The sequence below is a fragment of the Quercus robur genome, chromosome 9 (assembly GCF_932294415.1).
Source record: "Quercus robur chromosome 9, dhQueRobu3.1, whole genome shotgun sequence".
In the NCBI taxonomy this organism is placed as follows: Eukaryota; Viridiplantae; Streptophyta; class Magnoliopsida; order Fagales; family Fagaceae; genus Quercus; species Quercus robur.
Window position 1 is genome coordinate 26,097,185 of NC_065542.1, and position 20,083 is coordinate 26,117,267.

General features: G+C 42.0%; 2 protein-coding genes across 2 annotated transcripts in view; one reads left to right on the top strand and one right to left on the bottom strand.

The window, feature by feature from the left end:
- LOC126700090 (protein TOPLESS-RELATED PROTEIN 2-like) overlaps positions 1–20,083 on the top strand; it is a 54,876-nt gene that overhangs the window by 28,659 nt on the left and 6,134 nt on the right. The gene's annotated exons all lie outside the window — the stretch shown is intronic.
- On the bottom strand, positions 651–18,704 carry LOC126700092 (auxin-induced protein 15A-like). Its single transcript, XM_050398080.1, has 2 exons — positions 18,379–18,704; positions 651–753 (listed from the first exon to the last, which is right to left on the bottom strand). Exons 1-2 carry the CDS (start codon positions 18,697–18,699, stop codon positions 745–747), a joined length of 330 nt encoding a protein of 109 aa, XP_050254037.1. The 5' UTR covers positions 18,700–18,704; the 3' UTR covers positions 651–744.

The window sequence follows — 20,083 nt, forward strand, 5'->3', positions numbered from 1 at the left end:
TCGCTATTCGATTCCTGTTCGATCGATTGAAAAGAGCACTCGATCGATTGAAAGAAACTTTCGACTGATCGAAAAACGTAAAACAGGATTTTTGTAGAATTTTCTAGTAACTGTTCTAAATGTTTGAAGAGGTATCAAGCTTTGTGAACGGTTTTATGAATCATTTTGACTCTCCATGTGTGCCTTTTGATGAAATATAACCCTATGGGTATAAATAGAGACTTATGTTCACTTGAAAAATAACCCAAGAAATCCTGTGAGTATTCTTTAAAATTGCTACTTGTAGAACCCAAAAACTTGGTTGTATCCTGAGAACAAGTTTGTAGAAATCCTTTAGCAACTTACATATGGGGACAAATAATATTGTCTAAGGATAACATTCAATTGTATCTCTAAGTCAATTATTAATTTCTATTTACTTGAAGTGTTCATTTTGTTCTTTCATTATTATTCTTTGATTTGATAAAATCTCCAACACCCCATAATATAATAACAATAATAATAATTAATAAAAAAAATTCTGTTTTGGATAACAGACCATTTGCTTAGTAACATGATCCTTTATTTGAACACTTTTCTTATAACAAAAAAAAAAAAAAAAAAAAAATAATAATAATCCTCTGTGAGTCTCTCAGAAGTAAATCTTGGGAGAGGAGATATGGGCACGGTTTTAACTTCTGTACTTCAATATGAAGTGGCAGCTCTCAAGATTGTTATTGACAGGCAACAGCGCAAACTCTTTTATTATTGCACCTGCAGAAACATACTCAATTAATTGCATTAGAATTAAAAACTACGTAGTTATATCAGCCCAAGAATATGAATGAGCGTAATTTTAACCCTCAACGAATAATTTACTGCATGGCCTAATCGCAACCCATCCATGACTTGCTTAAAGAAATCAAGTTGAGTGCAATTTGTGCTGCAGGGTTGGGCTTTTGGGCAGAGTATCATGTTCTTTGAGTTGAGCTTGGATTGGCCCTCAACTTATGTCAACTTGCTTGTGTTACACACATCGCATCCGTGCAAAGATTACTTTTTATTTATTTATTTATATATATATTTTCGATAAAGATTACTCTTGAAGTGCCTCACCATGAAAAAGAAAAATAAAAAGAACAGAATTGACTTTCTTGTGATAATTTAAAGGTCACTAACAGAGATTGGCTTGTTCAGTTGGGGTTACTCCATTCAATCTGTTTTATGTTTAAGTAGCACCTCCCTAACTATAACAAAGATGGCTCTCTCCCTCTAAACTCTCTCTCCCTTTCCTCAGAAGCTCCGATTCTATTGTCATCCTCTTTACCTCTCTTTCACTTGTCAACCCTTTTTATTTTTTGGTGTCCCCTTTGTTGAAGTAGGTGGGGTATTTATACTAGTGGATGGTGCAGCTCCCCACGAACGGGGGATGCATAGTGGGCTGTTTTCCCATCAGCTGTCCTTTTACCTATGTTTAGTAGTAGTAGTAGTAGGCTTGCTGAAGATTGCTTTATTGTTTAGACGGGTTATTTAGCATTTAATCCTGAATTAATGTTGGTTGGTGAGAGTAATTAATGCAGAAGTGATTATTATTCCTCTCATATGTCTCTTCCTAACCTAACCTAGCCTTTCTCCTTGACTACTTTTCAATCTCAATCTCCACCGTTCCCTATTCCAAAGGTCATGCCTAGAATTCTTCCTTCTTTGATAACAGTTTAGGGACGAACCAAGATTCAAAGAGGGTCGAAATTCTTTGTTCAAAGATTTTAAAAAATTGGAATATTAATACTAGAGGTTGAAAAAGTTGTATTATTAGCATTAATTTATTTATTATTATTTGTATTTTTTCTTTTGAAAAAAATTTAATAATAGGATTTTATAATTAAGAGTTTTGTAAGTTAATTGACACGTCTTAATATTTTCAAGGTCTAACTAATGTGTGGATGAAGTGATCAATACGTGACATAGGAGTTGTTTCTATGGCTATAAGGCTGGAGCCATTTGCGAGGGGCATAGAGCTTTCAAGTGAGAGAGAAAAATTGGGTAAAGATTATTGAGTTTTTGTGATTTTTTTTTTGCTAGGATTTGTAATTGATTTATTGTTATTGTTTTTGCTTAGATTGGATTTAAGATTTGTTTAAAGATTTTTCTTATTATCTGGATATGTGCATTTTTTTTAAATAAAATTTTCTTGTTATCTATTTGTTGAATTTCTTGGGTTAGTTTCGTAAATTTTTTGGGGGAGGGGGGCCAAGTATGGAAATTTAAGAGATAGAATTAAAATTTTTTTTTGTTAATATACATACTAGTATATATTTTTTCCAAACATTGGGAAGGGGCTCCCTGTTCCATCCCTGCAACTGTCAATGGCATTCCATGGTTGGTGTCCTCGTGTCGGGCCCATTCAGAAGAGGGCTCAAACTCATCCCTTCACACACTCCCGCACAATTAACAATTAATTTTGCTAATACCTTGTTGTGCAAAGTCACATGTTTCAAACCATTCCTCTCCTCTTTTTGTTGTTGTTGTGTGTGTGACTATTTTCCCTCGTTACTCCTCACCTTACAGTTACTTTATTCTCCAACTATTCTTCTCCATTTTGTGGTTCTTCTTCTCCCAATTATTCCTCCATCCATGGCTGGCCCAAGATTGTTTGAGGCCTAAGGCGAGAATTTTATAGGGGCATTTTTACATCTAAATATCACTTAAATAATATTTATTTAATTTTATTTAATTTCAAATCCATTATTAATTCTTAATTATTAATATGACTAATTCACTCAAAGTGAGCTAATGATAATTACTATATAGATTTTACAAATTGGCATATCACCAATAAAAGAAAAGTTGTGGGGCCCGGCCCAAAAATGATGGGCTATTCCAAGCTCAGGCCCGTCCGAGGAGAGTCCTGTCCAACGAAAAGCCTCATATGAAGCGCTATTCAACCCCAATAGCGTCAAGGAAACCTGTCCGAGGAGTAACTCCTCCTCGGACATCGCGAAGCCCAGACTAGAAACTTGCCCCAGCCATTTCAGCTCGTCTTCCCAACATATAAAACGAATTAAATTCAAAATATCTCACGGAAGGCTACCACCACATTAATTGCGCCCTAACCACCCTCTTGGCCGCATTAATGAGGAAAAGACTCCTGAACAGTACCGCCTTGGCCTCTGCAACTCACAAAGGGTCTGATGAGGGCGTCTGATGGGACAGGTGCTCGAGTGGATGCTTGGATGATTAACAGGTGTAAGGCTGGGATGAAAAGAAGAGAAATATATAATGTAGTGGAGTCCCTCAAAGAAGGGGACGAGAGAACTGTATCAGAAACAAAAAAAGAAATAAAATCAGACTTGAGAAAGATCCATTCTGGTGTTTTTCTATTTTCCTTTTGCAAACCATACTGCCCATGCATAAGACCGAACAAGTTCACTGAGGCCAAGTTCTTTGATCCATCCTCTACAAATAATTATTGTGGGTTGCGCTTTGGGCCAGGGCCTAATCAACACGAGTTGGGCTAGGAAAATCGTGTAACCACAATTGGCGCCGTCTGTGGGAAGAGTTAGGGCATCAGCTAGTGCAACAGTCGAGCATGGAAGAACTAGATCCACACCAGGACGATCCTCACCAAGCTAACTCCCAACGAACACGACCTGCCGAGTCCCAGAGGCAAAATAACCCAACCAACCCAGGCGGGAGGGGGAATCGTGAGGGGAGTGTGCATACCACCCGGACGAGCCAGAGTCACACTCAGATAGGAAGTCACGTGTCTCAGAGGCGAAATAGTCACCAGGCCATGCAGCGAGAGATAGATGACCTAAAAAGGAAGTTACGACGTGCGCAGCGAAGACGATCTCCCTCTGACTCAGGCGAGTCTTCTAATCCGGAAGACGTGAGTTACAGACGAAGGTCAAGGACCCCCCCAAGCGAAACCTTTTCTTACGAAAAGGAACCACGCCTTGTACGAAAGTATGAGCGCCCGTCCAGCAAAGGTTCGGGGAGCGACGCCATGAAGAAGGCGTTGGATCAGGTTTCAAGATCACCCTTCACGAATAGAATCGAAGGGGCTAAGATGCCAAGACGCTTCAACCAACCGGCGTTCGCCATTTATCACGGCAAAGCAGACCCGGTGGAGCACGTGAGTCAGTTTAATCAAAAGATGGCAATTTACTCGCAAAACGAGGCCTTGATGTGCAAAATCTTCCCCTCTAGCTTGGGATCGATGGCAATGAGATGGTTCAACAGCCTGAAGACAAACTCCGTAGGCTCCTACAAGCAGCTCACTCAAGCTTTTTGCTCCCGTTTCATTACAAACACCAGAGTCCCTCGACCTCTCAGTTCGCTGCTGTCCTTATCCATGCACGAAGGAGAAACCCTGAAAGCGTACTCGGATAGGTATTGGGAGGTGTATAACGATTTAGATGACAACCATGATAACGTTGCTATCAGCACGTTCACAAGCGGCCTCCCCACCGGGCATGGCTTAAGGAAATCCCTCACCAGGAAACCAGCTACTGACGTCCAACAGCTGATGGATAGGATCGACAAGTACAAAAGAGTGGAGGAGGATCAGCTGCAAGGGAAGGGCAAGGAGAAGGTCATCCCCTTTAAAGCAAATGATTTCAGAATGGAACGTCACAATCCTGGTCAGCCGAGGAGAGATTTTCCGCGACAGGCTGGGCAGAGCACCCCGCAAACAGTGAATGCCGTATTCAGAGAGCCAGTACAACAAGTACTGGAGAAAGTAAGGGATGAACCCTATTTCAGATGGCCGGGAAAGATGGCTGGAAACCCTGCCAATCGTAATCAGAACTTGTATTGCCAATATCATCAGGACCACGGGCATACTACTGAGGACTGCAGGAATTTGTGGAATCACCTGAATCAATTGGTCCGAGAAGGAAAGCTACGTCACCTGCTGCACCCATCGAGCGGCCATCCCGGCCAAGCGACACAAGAGCCTCGAAGGGACGTGTCTTTAAGACCCCCCATCGGGACGATACATGTCATCCTCGCTGCACCAGGAAGAACTGGGCCACCCATCCCCAGGGTATTGGCCGTGGACCACCTTCCCTCCGAGGGCAGACAAAGGGAACCCAAAAGGATAAAAAAGGGAAGCTCTTTGATACTGGGATTCTCGGATGAGGATAAGGGAGGAACAATTCAACCTCACGATGACGCCTTGGTGGTCACCTTGCGGATTGGGGGTTTCGATGTGAAAAGTGTATTAGTAGACTCTGGAAGTGCGGTGGAGATAATGTACCCCGACCTATACAAGGGGCTGAATCTGAAGCCAGAAGACTTGACAGCTTATGACTCCCCCCTCCTCAGCTTCGAGGGGAAGCTTGTAACGCCAAAGGGGCAAATCCGACTGCCCATACAGACTGGGGCGGAAGTGGTGGAGGTGAATTTCATCGTGGTCGACGCTTATTCACCCTACACCGCGATAGTCGCAAGGCCATGGATCCACAGCCTAGAGGCCGTGACCTCCACACTTCACCAGAAAGTGAAATACCCATCCAGAGGACGAGTGGAAGAGATCCGAGGAGATCAGGCCGTGGCCAGGAAGTGTGTGGTGGCCGCCATTTTACATCGGCCCTTGGTCGAGACCTCGGCCCCAAAGAGCTTATAGCAACCAACCTCCTCGGCAAAGCAAGACGAGGGGCTGGCCGAGGAGATAAGGTGTGAAGGTTTAGATAAGGTTGCTGTCAGCAATGACCCGGAGAAGTTCTTTCAGGTCGGCTCTGAATTGCCCCCTCAGGAAAAGGAGGAACTGGTCAGATTTCTCAGAGAAAATGTCGACGTATTCGCTTGGGACGCCTACGATGCCCCTGGAGTTGATCCCAGCCTCATCTGCCACCACCTGAACGTCAACCCCTCTTCCACTCCGAGGAAGCAACCACCCCGACGCCCTTCAAAGGAACACGCTGGTGCCGTGAGAGACGAAGTGGCCAAGTTGAAAAGAGCAGGAGCTATCAAAGAGGTCTTTTATCCTGAATGGTTGGCGAACACAGTGGTGGTAAGGAAAAAGACGGGGAAGTGGAGGGTCTGCGTGGACTTCACGGACCTGAACAAGGCGTGCCCCAAGGACCCATTCCCCCTACCCAAAATTGATCGATTGGTGGATGCAACCGTGGGACACCCTCGAATGAGCTTCCTGGACGCCTTCCAGGGCTATCATCAGATACCCCTTGCGCTAGAGGACCAAAAGAAAACGGCTTTCATGACGCCCATCGGAAATTATCATTATAAGGTGATGCCATTCGGGCTAAAGAACGCGGGCTCAACCTACCAAAGGATGATGACTCGGATGTTCGAGCCGCAACTGGGCAAGATCATTGAGGTGTATATAGACGATATGGTTGTGAAGAGTAAAAGGGTGTCCGAGCACGTGCAAGACCTTGGAACAGTCTTCGCTATCTTAAGGGAGCACCGGAAGAACATTATCACCCGCTTCGGAACTCCGAGAACACTCATTTCCGACAATGGTCTTCAGTTTGACAGCAAGAATTTTAGGGAGTATTGCCGTGAGTTTGGGATCATTAATCGATATTCCACCCCCGCATACCCCCAAGGAAATGGGCAAGTCGAGGCCGTAAACAAGGTCATAGTGAACGGATTGAAGAAAAGATTGGATGAGTCAAAGGGGAGATGGGTAGAAGAACTACCGCACGTCTTATGGACCTATCGGACAACGCCGCGGCGTTCCACCGGTGAGACCCCCTTCTCAATGACTTACGGGGCTGAGGTTGTGCTTCCGATCGAGAACAATTTCCCCACGTTGAGGTCTAGCTCGTTTACCCCAAGCGATAACGATGAGTTGCTAGGAAGAAGTCTGGACCTAGCCGAGGAAAGGAGGGAGAAGGCCACGATTCACATGGCCTATTATCACCAGAAGCTAAGACAAGGGTATGATGCTAACGTCAAACTGCGGCCTCTGGGTCCAGGTGATCTCGTGATGAGGAAGATTCTTGGCAGCGCAAAGAACCCCTCTTGGGGCAAGTTGGGGCCCAATTGGGAGGGACCATACCGTGTCACATCCATGGCCGGAATAGGCGCCTACTACCTAGAAGATTTGGATGAAAAAGCTGTACCTCGACCATGGAATGTAAATAACCTCAGGAGGTATTATTATTAATAAGAATGGCTTAGCATACGTTCTCTTTCATGACTATTTTCCGCTTGCCAGTTTACATTACAACTATTTATAAGTTTTAAACAGAACCCAAGTCCTGCATGGCTCCTCGGACCACAGACTTGGGGGAAATTAATACTTAAGCCGATTATTTATAAGTTTTAAACAGAACCCAAGTCCTGCATGGCTCCTCGGACCACAGACTTGGGGGAAATTGTTACTTAAGCCAACTATTTATAAGTTTTAAACAAAACCAAAGTCCTGCATGGCTCCTCGGACCACAGACTTTTGGGGAAGTTATTACTCATGACAGCTCATAGTTTTAAACAGAACCTAAGTCCTGCATGGCTCCTCGGACCACAGACTCTAGGGGAAATTATTACTCATGACAGGTCATAGTTTTAAGCAGAACCTAAGTCCTGCCTGGCTCCTCGGACCATAGACTTTTGGGGAGATTATTACTTGTGATAGATTGGGAGATTATTACTTAAAGGAAATCACTTTTAATACATGCGCACAGTCTAGCACCATCGCGACCCTCAAATGAGCAACCCAAAAACCCATTTTCATTTTGACTGATATCCTGTGTCTACATTGTTGCAAATGTTTAAAATGAAAAGAGCATTACTGACACGCATCCGTAGTAAGCAAAACGAACGTCTTATATTAATATTCCAAGTACATTAGCAAGAGAGGTCCTTGCAAAAAAAAAAAAAAAAAAAAAAAAAAAAAACTATTCACTAAGGTTGAAAACCTAGAAGGCTAAGCTTCAGCAGGAGGATCTTCTTTCTGCTCGGGCTGGGGAGGAGGAGCCTCGATGGTGGGATCTGCGGCGGGGTCCTCCGTCATATCAGACACAAGGGCGGCATCAGGCACCGTCAGATCCTGCTCAGGAGCCACTTGGGCGTCATTAGGATTCGCATGGATCTCCCGAGGATAGAAGATACTCTCGGGCAATCTTAGTGCCGAATCCGCAGGAACTCCTGCAGCATCAAGAGCATGAGCCCATGAAATACTGCAGTAATCCCTGCATACCTCGGGAATCTCCTCAGATAGCCTGGCCTCCGTCTCTTCGGCCCCAAGCTGTCGAGCGGCCTCCTTCTCGGCCTCTGTTGCCTCTCGGATCAGCTGAGCATCCTCCTTTACCCGCCTCAGCTCATCCTCTACTTTTTGCAGGGCAGTTTTGAGGTCCTGCACTGCCTGCCTCTCGGTGTTAAGGTTAAGCTGAGCCGTGTACAGTTGTTTGCGCTGGTCCTCCGCCACGTCCTCGGAACTCTTCAAGCCAGCCTCTGCACTTTTACGTCGGTTCTCCAAATCCTTGAACTCAGCCGTGAGTTTAATGTGATCATGCTTGAGGGACCCCAAGGCTTTCTCCACCTCTGTCCGAGCCTGGGTCTCAGCCTCAGCCAGATTGCGGCTATTACGGCAAAACTCCTCAGCCACGAAGACCTGCTGAGTAATCTGCAGACAAAACAAGAGTGTCCTTAAAAGAAAAATATATAATCTAACAGGAGCAAGTAAATGGACAAAACAGTAAAAGGATTACTTACCAGCGCGAGATCCCTTTTAAGGGATAGGAAGAGCTCGGACTGAGTGCACCGCCTGTAGGCCTCCATGTCCCGAGGAAGAAGTAGGGGCTGCTCTAAGGCCTCCGCCACGTACCCTGCTCGGCCACGATTATACTCTCGGACCGAAGTAGTGTAAGGAATGGCGAGCCCATCCAGCTCCAACTTTGGGTCCCATGGACGAGGGGAAGTGCGCACTTCAGCAAGGTTCCCCTCTTCCCTGCTGTCCGAGGAGGTGCCCCTTCTGCTCCTTGGCGCCCGTGTGGTTTTCTGCTGCTTGGTCGGCTGGACAGCCACCTCGCCTTCCTCAGGCGTGTCCACCGGTCTCTTCTTCTTCAGGTCCGGATTAACCTTAAGGTCAGGGTCCGAGACACCCTGGGGGACCACCGGGGGAAGGGTCTTGGCCTGTGATGGAGTTGGCCCCTTCGAAGATTGACCCTTTGGTGACTGACCTTTCCCCCTGGAGGACATCAGCTCCTTCAAGGACTTCCCTTTTCCTGCCATGGGCTCAGCCTCTTCGTCTGAGGTATCGTCCGAGCAGATAACGATTGAGGGAACACCAACTGCGGAATGTCGGTCCTGCTCGGCTTCAGGATTGGAAGACTCCCCTAAAGGATTTTGCTGAATTTCCTCCTCGAAGTAAAACTCGTCTATTTCTTCCTCAAGAGAAAGACGGGAAGATTCAGTTTCTTCTTCAATCAGAGTAGCCGCGCCAGGCTCATTTATCGGAGGAAGCTGCTCCGCTAAGTAAGGATTCCTGACCCCAGGCAGCACTACTGGTGGCAGATCTTGTGGAGCTAGGAACCCGTTTCGGGACACGTCAATCCTAGCCAACCTCGGACTGCCCGCCCTTATAGCGTGACCGATTGCCTGGAAAGCTTTGCTCAGAGGCTGATAGCCCAGAACCAGATGGGCCGCACGCAACTGTCCGTCCTCGGTGGCGTAAATCTCCGACCTGAGAAGATAATTCAGCGCTGGCACATTCGTAAGGTCTATCCGAGGAGCGACGTGAATTTTGTCTGCAAACAACCAAGAAAAGTGGGGTTAGCCCATGAAATTCTCCAATTACACAGAAAGCAAAAAAATATGTAATAATAACCCCTTAACAACAAATCCTTTTCCAAAAAGGATCGATCCTAAAGACGCCGCACCTGGGTTTCCTGCCCGAGTTGGACAATGAATACCGTCGAACCACTCCCTAGAAGCAATGAGGAAGTCATTCTTCACGGTCTTATTGGATACCGGGAGACAAGAGATCAACCTAACATCCTCGTTCCGGGATTTAAGATAATACCCATCATCCCCGAGGCGGTGACATTCGTACAGATAGGCCACATCATGCCAAGTGAGGCCTAGATTCATCTGCTCGTCTAAGATGTCTACACAGCCTAGTATCTTGAACATATTCGGGGCACACTGATACGGCGTCAACCTATGGTTGAACAGGTACTCCCTTGTAATCCTACGCATGGGAAGTGTCATCCCTCCCTCTATGAAAGCAATCATGGGGATAACAACTTCCCCCTCAACTCTATCTGTCAGTATTCCTTCAATAGGACAGTACCGCAGCCCAACCCTCGGGGGAATGCGGTATTTCTCCCTAAAGGCTTCCATAGCGGCTGGAGTTTTTACTAGTTTTTCGAATCTACCCATCTGAACTGAACTGGGGGAATGAAAGTAAAGACTAAAAAGAAAAGCAGAGTCCGAGGAGGAAATTGAAACGGTGAGAAAAGTGAAATGTACTGGTACCTTCACAAAACGCTCAAGGGGACGCCTGGAAATCTCTCTTGGAAGAAACGCCTCACAAAAACGGCTACGGCGGCGTAACGGACGCAAATGTTCGTATGTCTCTGGGATTTGGTGGAGTTCTCTGGAGTCTTTTGGGGTTTGAGAAATGCAGATGAAAGAAGAAACTGAACCCCGCTGACGTCTTATATAGCAGGGAGGAGAGAGAAAAGATCATCCCTGCCTAAAAATACGAGAAAAAAACGATGGCCGTTCGATCCACGCCAAGCCGTTGGATGAAGGGAACATAACGCCTCCAGAAGTTAATGGCCACGCCTCGTAAATTGTGGCGCGTCAAAAGTAACGGTCCGCACGCGCACCCCACGATCTCCTTATTTCCCTCCACTCACAAATATCAAAACCCCGCTTTTCTCCTCGGAGGGAGGTTAAAACCGCAGTTTTGAGGGGCTATTGTGGGGCCCGGCCCAAAAATGATGGGCTATTCCAAGCTCAGGCCCGTCCGAGGAGAGTCCTGTCCAACGAAAAGCCTCATATGAAGCGCTATTCAACCCCAATAGCGTCAAGGAAACCTGTCCGAGGAGTAACTCCTCCTCGGACATCGCGAAGCCTAGACTAGAAACTTGCCCCAGCCATTTCAGCTCGTCTTCCCAACATATAAAACGAATTAAATTCAAAATATCTCACGGAAGGCTACCACCACATTAATTGCGCCCCAACCACCCTCTTGGCCGCATTAATGAGGAAAAGACTCCTGAACAGTACCGCCTTGGCCTCTGCAACTCACAAAGGGTCTGATGAGGGCGTCTGATGGGACAGGTGCTCGAGTGGATGCTTGGATGATTAACAGGTGTAAGGCTGGGATGAAAAGAAGAGAAATATATAATGTAGTGGAGTCCCTCAAAGAAGGGGACGAGAGAACTGTATCAGAAACAAAAAAAGAAATAAAATCAGACTTGAGAAAGATCCATTCTGGTGTTTTTCTATTTTCCTTTTGCAAACCATACTGCCCATGCATAAGACCGAACAAGTTCACTGAGGCCAAGTTCTTTGACCCATCCTCTACAAATAATTATTGTGGGTTGCGCTTTGGGCCAGGGCCTAATCAACATGAGTTGGGCCAGGAAAATCGTGTAACCACAAAAGTTATTTAAACATTCATTTTATTATATTATTTAAGTAACACCAATCATATTCTGTTACATCAGTTTGTAAATTTGTTTTCCTAAAATTTGTATTAGCTTTAGCATTTTTCATACACTTAATGGTGACTGTGTTGTATTTTTATTATTATTATTATTATTATTTTTTGTTGTGGAGAAAATGCTAAATTTATTACAAATTTTACTACAAAAAGCTTACAAATTGACGTGTTAATGAGGTGGCACTTTAACAAAAGAGTAAATGAGTATTGAATTACTTCATTGGTGACATATCAATTTGTAAGACTTATATAATAGAATTTGTAATATACTAGTTGTGGGGTCAGAGAACTTGTGATCCCGGTCCACTTTACGTTAGGGCCCAAGGCCCAAGTCGAGGAGGGACATTGCCGAGGACATACAATGAAAGTCCAAATGGCCTAGAGATAAAGCCGAGAACGATTCTGTCCTCGGCATCCCAAAGCGCTCCTGAAAGAAAGGGCAAGTACGGTATAGGAACAGTTTGAGGAAAAGCTGAACACTTCCGCATTGATGGAGAAAAGACCCCTGAACAGTATGGCGACAAAGGACCAGAGAAAGGCTGCCATTATTGCAATTAAATACTCTGCGCCTGACAGAGCAATGCTTTTTCAGCTTTTACAACCACCCCCAACCACTTTGGGTATGGGCTGATAGGACAAGTATCAGCCCTAGAAAGCTGGACCTACACGTGGACGTTGGAGGGAGGGTAAAGGCTAGTATAAAAAGAGAAGTAAGCAATCCAGAAAAGGGGCTGGGAAAAAAGGCCAAGAACCAGAGCCTCCCAGGCCGTGCCGAGGAGAAAGACTCCTTGGGCAAACATGCTTCACCTCTGTGCGTCCACCATGAAAATCATGACTAACCACTGTCCGGTGACCAAGGCCTAAGCTTTCAGCCCACGTTCTACAAATTTTATTGTTTGGGCCTTTAACGTACGAACCCCATACCAGTTTGGGATTGTTACAAATTGAGTCCTTACAATTGACACTGTCTGTAGGAAAGGCTTGTGTGCTGGCACAGGCGGTGGATCGAGCTCCTGTCAAACAAGGGCCTGGGAAAGCCCCTCCGTCATTTCCAGCAACGCGCTATTGTTGTCCTAATATAAAGTTCCACTAGGGGCTACGCTTCGAAGCACCAGTGGCACGGGCAGTTCTAGGGGCTTCCAACATCAAGTCAATGCCCCACACCTTGGTCGAGGGGCTAGTCCTCGAAACTTAAAGAAAATTCTAAGTTTTGGACAGAACCAAGGTATTGCATGGTCCTCAGGCTCAAACCTATGGGAAAACCAACAACTTAAAGAAAATTCTAAATTTTGGACAGAACCAAGGTATTGCATGGTCCTCGGACTTAAACCTATGGGGAAACCAACTACTTAAAGAAAATCTAAGTTTTGGACAGAACCAAGGTATTGCATGGTCCTCGGACTCAAACCTATGGGGAAACCAACTACTTAAAGAAAATCTAAGTTTTGGACAGAATCAAGGTATTGCATGGTTCTCAGACTCAAACCTATGGGGAAACCAACTACTTAAAGAAAATTCTAAGTTTTGGACAGAACCAAGGTATTGCATGGTCCTCGGACTCAAACCTATGGGGAAACCAACTACTTAAAGAAAATCTAAGTTTTGGACAGAACCAAGGTATTCCATGGTCCTCGGACTCAAACCTATAGGGAAATCAACTACTTAAAGAAAATTCTAAGTTTTGGACAGAACCAAGGTATTGTATGGTCCTCGGACTCAAACCTATGGGGAAACCAACTACTTAAAGAAAATTCTAAGTTTTGGACAGAACCAAGGTATTGCATGGTCCTCGGACTCAAACCTATGGGGAAACCAACTACTTAAAGAAAATCTAAGTTTTGGACAGAACCAAGGTATTGCATGGTCCTCGGACTCAAGCCTATGGGGAAACCAACTACTTAAAGAAAATTTAAGTTTTGGACAAAACCAAGGTATTGCATGGTCCTCGAACTCAGACCTATGGGAAGATTAGTCATTAGAAAATGGATTAAGTCCTAGATAGAATGGAAATCCCGCGCTATCCTCGAATCCCCAGCTCTAAGGAAACTAATGCAAACGAGTGTTTAGGCCCGGTATAGCCATACCTCGGTCCTTGGACCGGATGCCAAAAATGGTTAAGGCTATGAATGTTGTCAAGAATGTGGCAAAGCACCCTAGTACTCGGCGACCGTCTCAGATAGTTCATTTTGGGTTACCCATCCTCGGATGATCACCTCATACACAATACAGAGCACTCAGCTGTTATCTCGGTTAGTCTTATATGTATAACCTTCTTCAGGTCGGCATTATCGTGCTTGTTAGTCTCAATAAGTTTAAAATAATAGCTTTTTGTTAATAAGGGTTTCGACCCTAAGTATCGTTCAAAAAAAAAAAAAAAAAAACAGCACATCCATTCACAAAATATCTGTTGCAGAAAAGAAAGAATACGTAGAATAAAATAAAGTCATATTTTATTAAGACAAAAAAATAGTACAGGGTACAATGAGGGGCTTAAGCAAGCCTATACCAGAAGCTAACTATAGAAGCTAACTATAGAAGCAAAAAGAAAAGCAAAAAGGAAAAAGATACAAGGGAACGATAAATCCTTCAAAATTATGCTCTAGTAGCAACTAAGCATGTCAGGATGGCCCCATTGATGGAAGGGGAGAAGAAGCAGAAGAAGAAGCAGAAGCACTAGGATATCCCTAGTGATGGAAGAGAAGAAGAAGCGGAGGCAAAAAGGGGCATCAGTGAAGGAAGAGAGGAGGAAGTGGGGATGCCTAGTCCCTATACCAGCTCTGACTCCCATCAAGCAAGTGCCATATTAGCAGTGCTCGAGAGAGAACAGATGGTACCGACGATGAGAAACCCCAGTGCTGTCGCACCAAAAATTTGATGCGACCAACACCTGCTTCGGGTTTTGGCTGAAGGAAGAAGAGGCTTCTTTCCTGCCTTATCAAGGGGGAGAAATGTCTTGAGTCTCTGTCTCCCTTGCCCTGACCGGGCCATCTTGAGTCTCCGGGAAACCCAATGCTTCTGGAGAGGGTGTGGTCTCTTTGCCCTCATCCCAGACTTGACCATATCACTCCCTAGGGCTCAGTCACACTGGTAACAGGGGCTATGCGCACAAATGGAAAGTTAGGGATTTGGAAGGCTTAAAGGGTCTGCGAATAAAGAAAATGACCTCCCATTGCACTTCTTATATGGGGAGCAAGCTTGGTGGCATTTACTCTGTACAAATCTCTAAGAAAAGCTACAAACAAGATAAGTCCCACCCAACTCCCAACGCAATCTTCAACTGTTGGATTTGCGTCGCCTCGTAAAGGGAACTTATTAAAGATCCCCCTCGTGTGCTGAAACGGCAAGAACGCGGCATGAGTAAAGCTAAGGGAATGTCTCATAACTAGGAGCATGTCCCAAGCAAATGAAGAGGCATCGGCATTGATGAATGACGAGGCTTGGCAAGCCGTGACATAAGCCCGACGTCACCAAAACCCTCCTTTCCGTTCGAGGGGCTGGACAACAGGATTTTGAGGGGCTATTGTTGGGCCAGAGAACTTGTGATCCCGGCCCACTTTACATTAGGGCCCAAGGCCCAAGCCGAGGAGGGACATTGTCGAGGACATACAATGAAAGTCCAAATGGCCTAGAGATATAGCCGATGACGATTCTATCCTCGGCATCCCAAAGAGCTCCTGAAAGAAAGGGCAAGTACGGTATAGGAACAGTTTGAGGAAAAGTTGAACACCTCCGCATTGATGGAGAAAAGACCCCTGAAAAGTATGGCGACAAAGGACCAGGGAAAGGCTGCCATTACTGCAATTAAATACTCTGCGCCTGACAGCGCAATGCTTTTCAGCTTTTACAACCACCCCCAACCACTTTGGGTATGGGCTGATAGGACAAGTATCAGCCCTAGAAAGCTGGACCTACATGTGGACGTTGGAGGGAGGGTAAATGCTAGTATAAAAAGAGAAGTAAGCAATCCAGAAAAGGGGCTGGGAAAAAAGGCCAAGAACCAGAGCCTCCCAGGCCATGCCGAGGAGAAAGACTCCTTGGGCAAACATGGTTCACCTCTGTGCGTCCACCATGAAAACCATGACTAACCACTGTCCGGTGACCAAGGCCTAGGCTTTCAGCCCACGCTTTACAAATTTTATTATTTGAGCCTTTAACGTACGAACCCTATACCAGTTTGGGATCGTTACAAATTGAGTCCTTACACTAGTATAACTCTAATATTTTAGGCTTTCTTAAGATTGGGATAAAATATACACTTAATTCACACTTTTTATTTTATTTAAAAAAAAAAAAAACTTACCCCCCATATTTGGGGGCCTTCTTTTGTCAGGAGGCCTTAGGCCTTGGCCTAAATGGCCTAGGCCCAGGGCCGGCCCTGCCTCCATCTTACGTTACTTTTCCTTTAACCTTTTCTCCTACTTTTTTCTTCCAGTTATTCTCCTCCCTATCTTCTTTTCAAACCATTCCTCCCCTTGCGCCTCTCTCTCTCTCTCTCTCTCTCTCTCTCTCTCTCTATATATATATATATATATATTCTTCTTTCTTTTGGTAGAATTTATTTATTCTCTTATAGCTCAACTTTGGGTTGATGACTTTTTGTGTGGTTGACCGCTTTGTTTGGGTTGATGCGGGTTGGTGTTTTGGTACTGTGTTTCTTAATTCCCCATCACAAGTCATCTTTCTCCCTTTTGTGACTTTGGTTTGATTTTAGTTTAAATTAATATTTAATTGTTTTGGAAGTGAGAGTTTGAGTTTATATCAAAAAACAATCTACCTGGCTATATATATGAATGTGCCTACCAAATTCATTTACATACGTAATTGAGTATTAAAAAGTTTATCTCTTATGCCTTTGATTTCGTTTTAATTTTAAGTTAGATAATTTTATGTATTTGTGATGGCTTTGATGATTATGATAATTTTCTTAAGAGAATGAGAAATTTAAAATGCATCAAAATAATAAATTTAAATCTAAGAAAGTTCAATTGTAAAGAATAAAATCTAGAAAAACATAGCCTACTTTGACACAAATTTGGAGAATATAGCCTGTTTAAAAAATAACAACATTAACCAAATGCTCCTAAAATATGCAAATAAAGAGTAATTGATATAGAAAGATTAAATAGAAATATACATTTGTAGAGACAAAGAGACACAAAAAAAAAAAAAAATCTTGAAAATATTGTTGCACTTGGAGAGAGAGAGAGAGAGAGTCAATGAACATAAATGGTGATGCTTAATTGCTTATATGCAATCAAGAAAGAGAAAAACGTTGAGTGTTGGGATACCTGTATAGGTAACTGAATCTACTTCTTTTAAAGACATCTAGTTTAAATCAAGGTTGTTAAATCCGGACCGGACCGGATGGTTCGACTCGGAAACCCATGACCCGAGTCCCAATCCGGTTCTTTAGCCAGAGAAAACGGGTCCTAAACTTAATTGGGAAAAACGCGTGCTCCAGTATTAGAACTAGTGACCTCGCAGGAGTTTTGGACTTTTGTCCAACACGCCAATCACTGAACCAGTAGGCTTCCTTGGGTGCTTCTTGACATTTATATTTTATTTATTTTAATTTTACAAGATTAATAGTTTTGGATTTAATTTTATCACTATTTACTTAATAGTATTTTCTATTTTTTTTTGTTCAAGAATTATTCTTTTACATCAATAAATATGAATATGAAAATTGTAAATTTATGTTAAAAATGATTTTATTTTAAATTAAAATGCATTTTTTATTCGAAAGATTAATAAATACAATTTTTTAAAGCTTGTTTATATTTATTATTTTCTATTCACTTTATAAAAATAACGAAAATACATTTGAAAGTTTTTTTAACTGCATAATATTTTTTAAGGGTAAATTTTCATATTTTTACACATTTAATAAATTTATTTGTATTTTAATTAATATTAAATTAATTTTGACGTCATCACGGTTCGATCTCGGTTGAACCTCAGTTCGACCTTAAAAACCTTGAACCTCTCCCTTCTCCGGTTCTTTGAACGGTCCAGGTCTAAAAACCTTGCTCACATTATCTTTCAAAAATTTCACAGCTCAAACTATACATTATATCAAATTAAAAAATAATCACATATTTACATGCCTTGCGCAGATCTGGACTAGTGTATAGTATACACACGCACAAGACAATTTGGAAAATAAAAGAGTCTAATCATATGAATTTATCATATTAAGTATATATGTTAGGGGTTTTTACGCAAGAATAAGGCATTTTCTTATCATTCTCTCACATGAATAAGACTACTTCATATGGATGACTTTTTTTTTTTTTTCTTGATCAAGGGAGAATGTATAACGTTTTAAAATAGTGATTTTTTTAATTACGACTATACTTTCATATTAATTATAAACTAATTATGGTAAGTAAGTTGATGAAAATAAATTAATCCAAAACGCACACTAATAATTATCGGGTAGCTAGATTCTAAAAATATCATGTTTAGTGGTTTAGTAATGAATAGAAAGGAAAAAGGAAGAGAGAGTAAAAAAGATTGCAAATATAAATCGAGAAACAAAATAGCAAGTTTTTTCCTTCATTAAAAAAAAAAGAAAAAAAAAAAGAAGGAAAGTTTTCCAAGAGTTAAAAAGACTTTTTTTTTTTTTTTTTGACAGAATAGATAGACGAGACTTTGTTTTTTTAATACATGAAAGCAATTGATGAATCCAAATTATAAATTCTCAACAATCTACGTGCATGCATAAGAACCAGTTTCTAGGATTGTGAAGATACCTTGGCTAGCTTTAATAACTGATCAAATTCTTCTGTTTTGCATGCAAGCATCATGGGACCTTCTATTTTTGCTTCAAGCTCATCTTCTTGTGACTGCACAAACAATTCTTGGAATGCTGGTAATGATAGATACTTCACTGGAACTTCGTATCTCTTCCTCTCTTCTCCCACGTACATACCTATATGACCTTTTAGAACTTTGCGGGTCTTGGAGCTTTCAGTAGAGTCAATTCGATTGTACGAGTTCTTTGAATGACTGAATAAACCTAGTTTTTTCATGAGCATGCTGATTTTCCTACGAGCAAAGGTTGTGAAATACATTATTGTTCCTTGGTTAAGAGATAGAGAAGACCAAGGAAGAATGTCCTATATATATAGCTAGCAGTGACATTAAAAATCACAAATATACATTAACTTGTTAAACAAGTTCTCCTCCCACGATTTGACCATAACAGTTATGCCACGAATGCTTAAGAATGCCTGGCATGATACATAGAAAAAAAAAAAAAAAAAAAAACAGCAGCCTAACTCATTCAAATGGTTTTATTTCTGAAAATGGGTTACAAGACTTTTTGCCCTTCTTTTTCAGTTTTTCTATTATTTTTGTACTATTTCCTAAGATATATAATGTTTGCCTTGGGCTACACTCATTTAATTACCTCTATGACTCTTCACAGCAGCAGAAGATATAAATGACAAGAAATCCATCTAAATCAACATTCAGTGGGTCAATTGTTAAATTTTATATTGTCAGAAATGCATGGTTTGAAACTTTGAATTTTAACATCTGATGAGTGGACTAATGTAAAAAAAAGGTTTCTAAGTGATAAAAATTGTGCTTGCAAATTAAAGCATGGGTAATATGACGAGTAATACTTTGAAACTAAAAAAGTTTACAATTTTGTTTACCTAAAATATAATAAGTTATAATTCAATTAACATTACTTTCATCTCTACCACGTCATTGGCACACTACTACCATTAATAAAAAAAAAAAAATTGTGGCTTTAACGTTTAAACCTATTGTCCTGAATTACCTGAAGGTAACTTCATCAAATCGTATTATACCTAACTCTTACTAAACAATCCAACTAATCTATCCTCTGTTGTAGGCCAAAGAGCCATCCACCTGTCCTCACTCCTCATCACATTTTCAGAGTTTGAGTGTTGCTAGGGCTACTAATAATTGTATTATATTAGTCTTATAAATTAATATATCAATTTTTAAATATATAAAAAAAGTAATTAAAAAACTTGTTTAACATATGATTGATGTGATACTAATTATAATAGCTGTCATGTTATTTGTAAGAAAATGCAAGAAGTATTATAAGTTTTATTGCACGAAGCTTACAAACTAATATGGTAATAAATGTAATTGGTAGATTTCAACTACCTTATAATTGTGATTTTGAATAATTCACTTTTCTAATTGGTGACATATCAAGTTGTAGCGCTACTCTTTTTTGTGAGTATCATATATTATATAATAAAAGTTGAACTTAAAAGTTGTGATACGGCAAGTAAATATTCTGTTTAATTATCTAGTGGTTGCACAAAATTTTAACATTTTTTTTTAGTTAGAAACAGTAGCCTAATTCCTTATCAATTCTTTGAATAAACATAATTTAAAAAAAAAAATGTTATCTCATATTTCCTGCAAGATAATGGTTTAAAAAATTATAAACATTTTCTTATTAAAGGT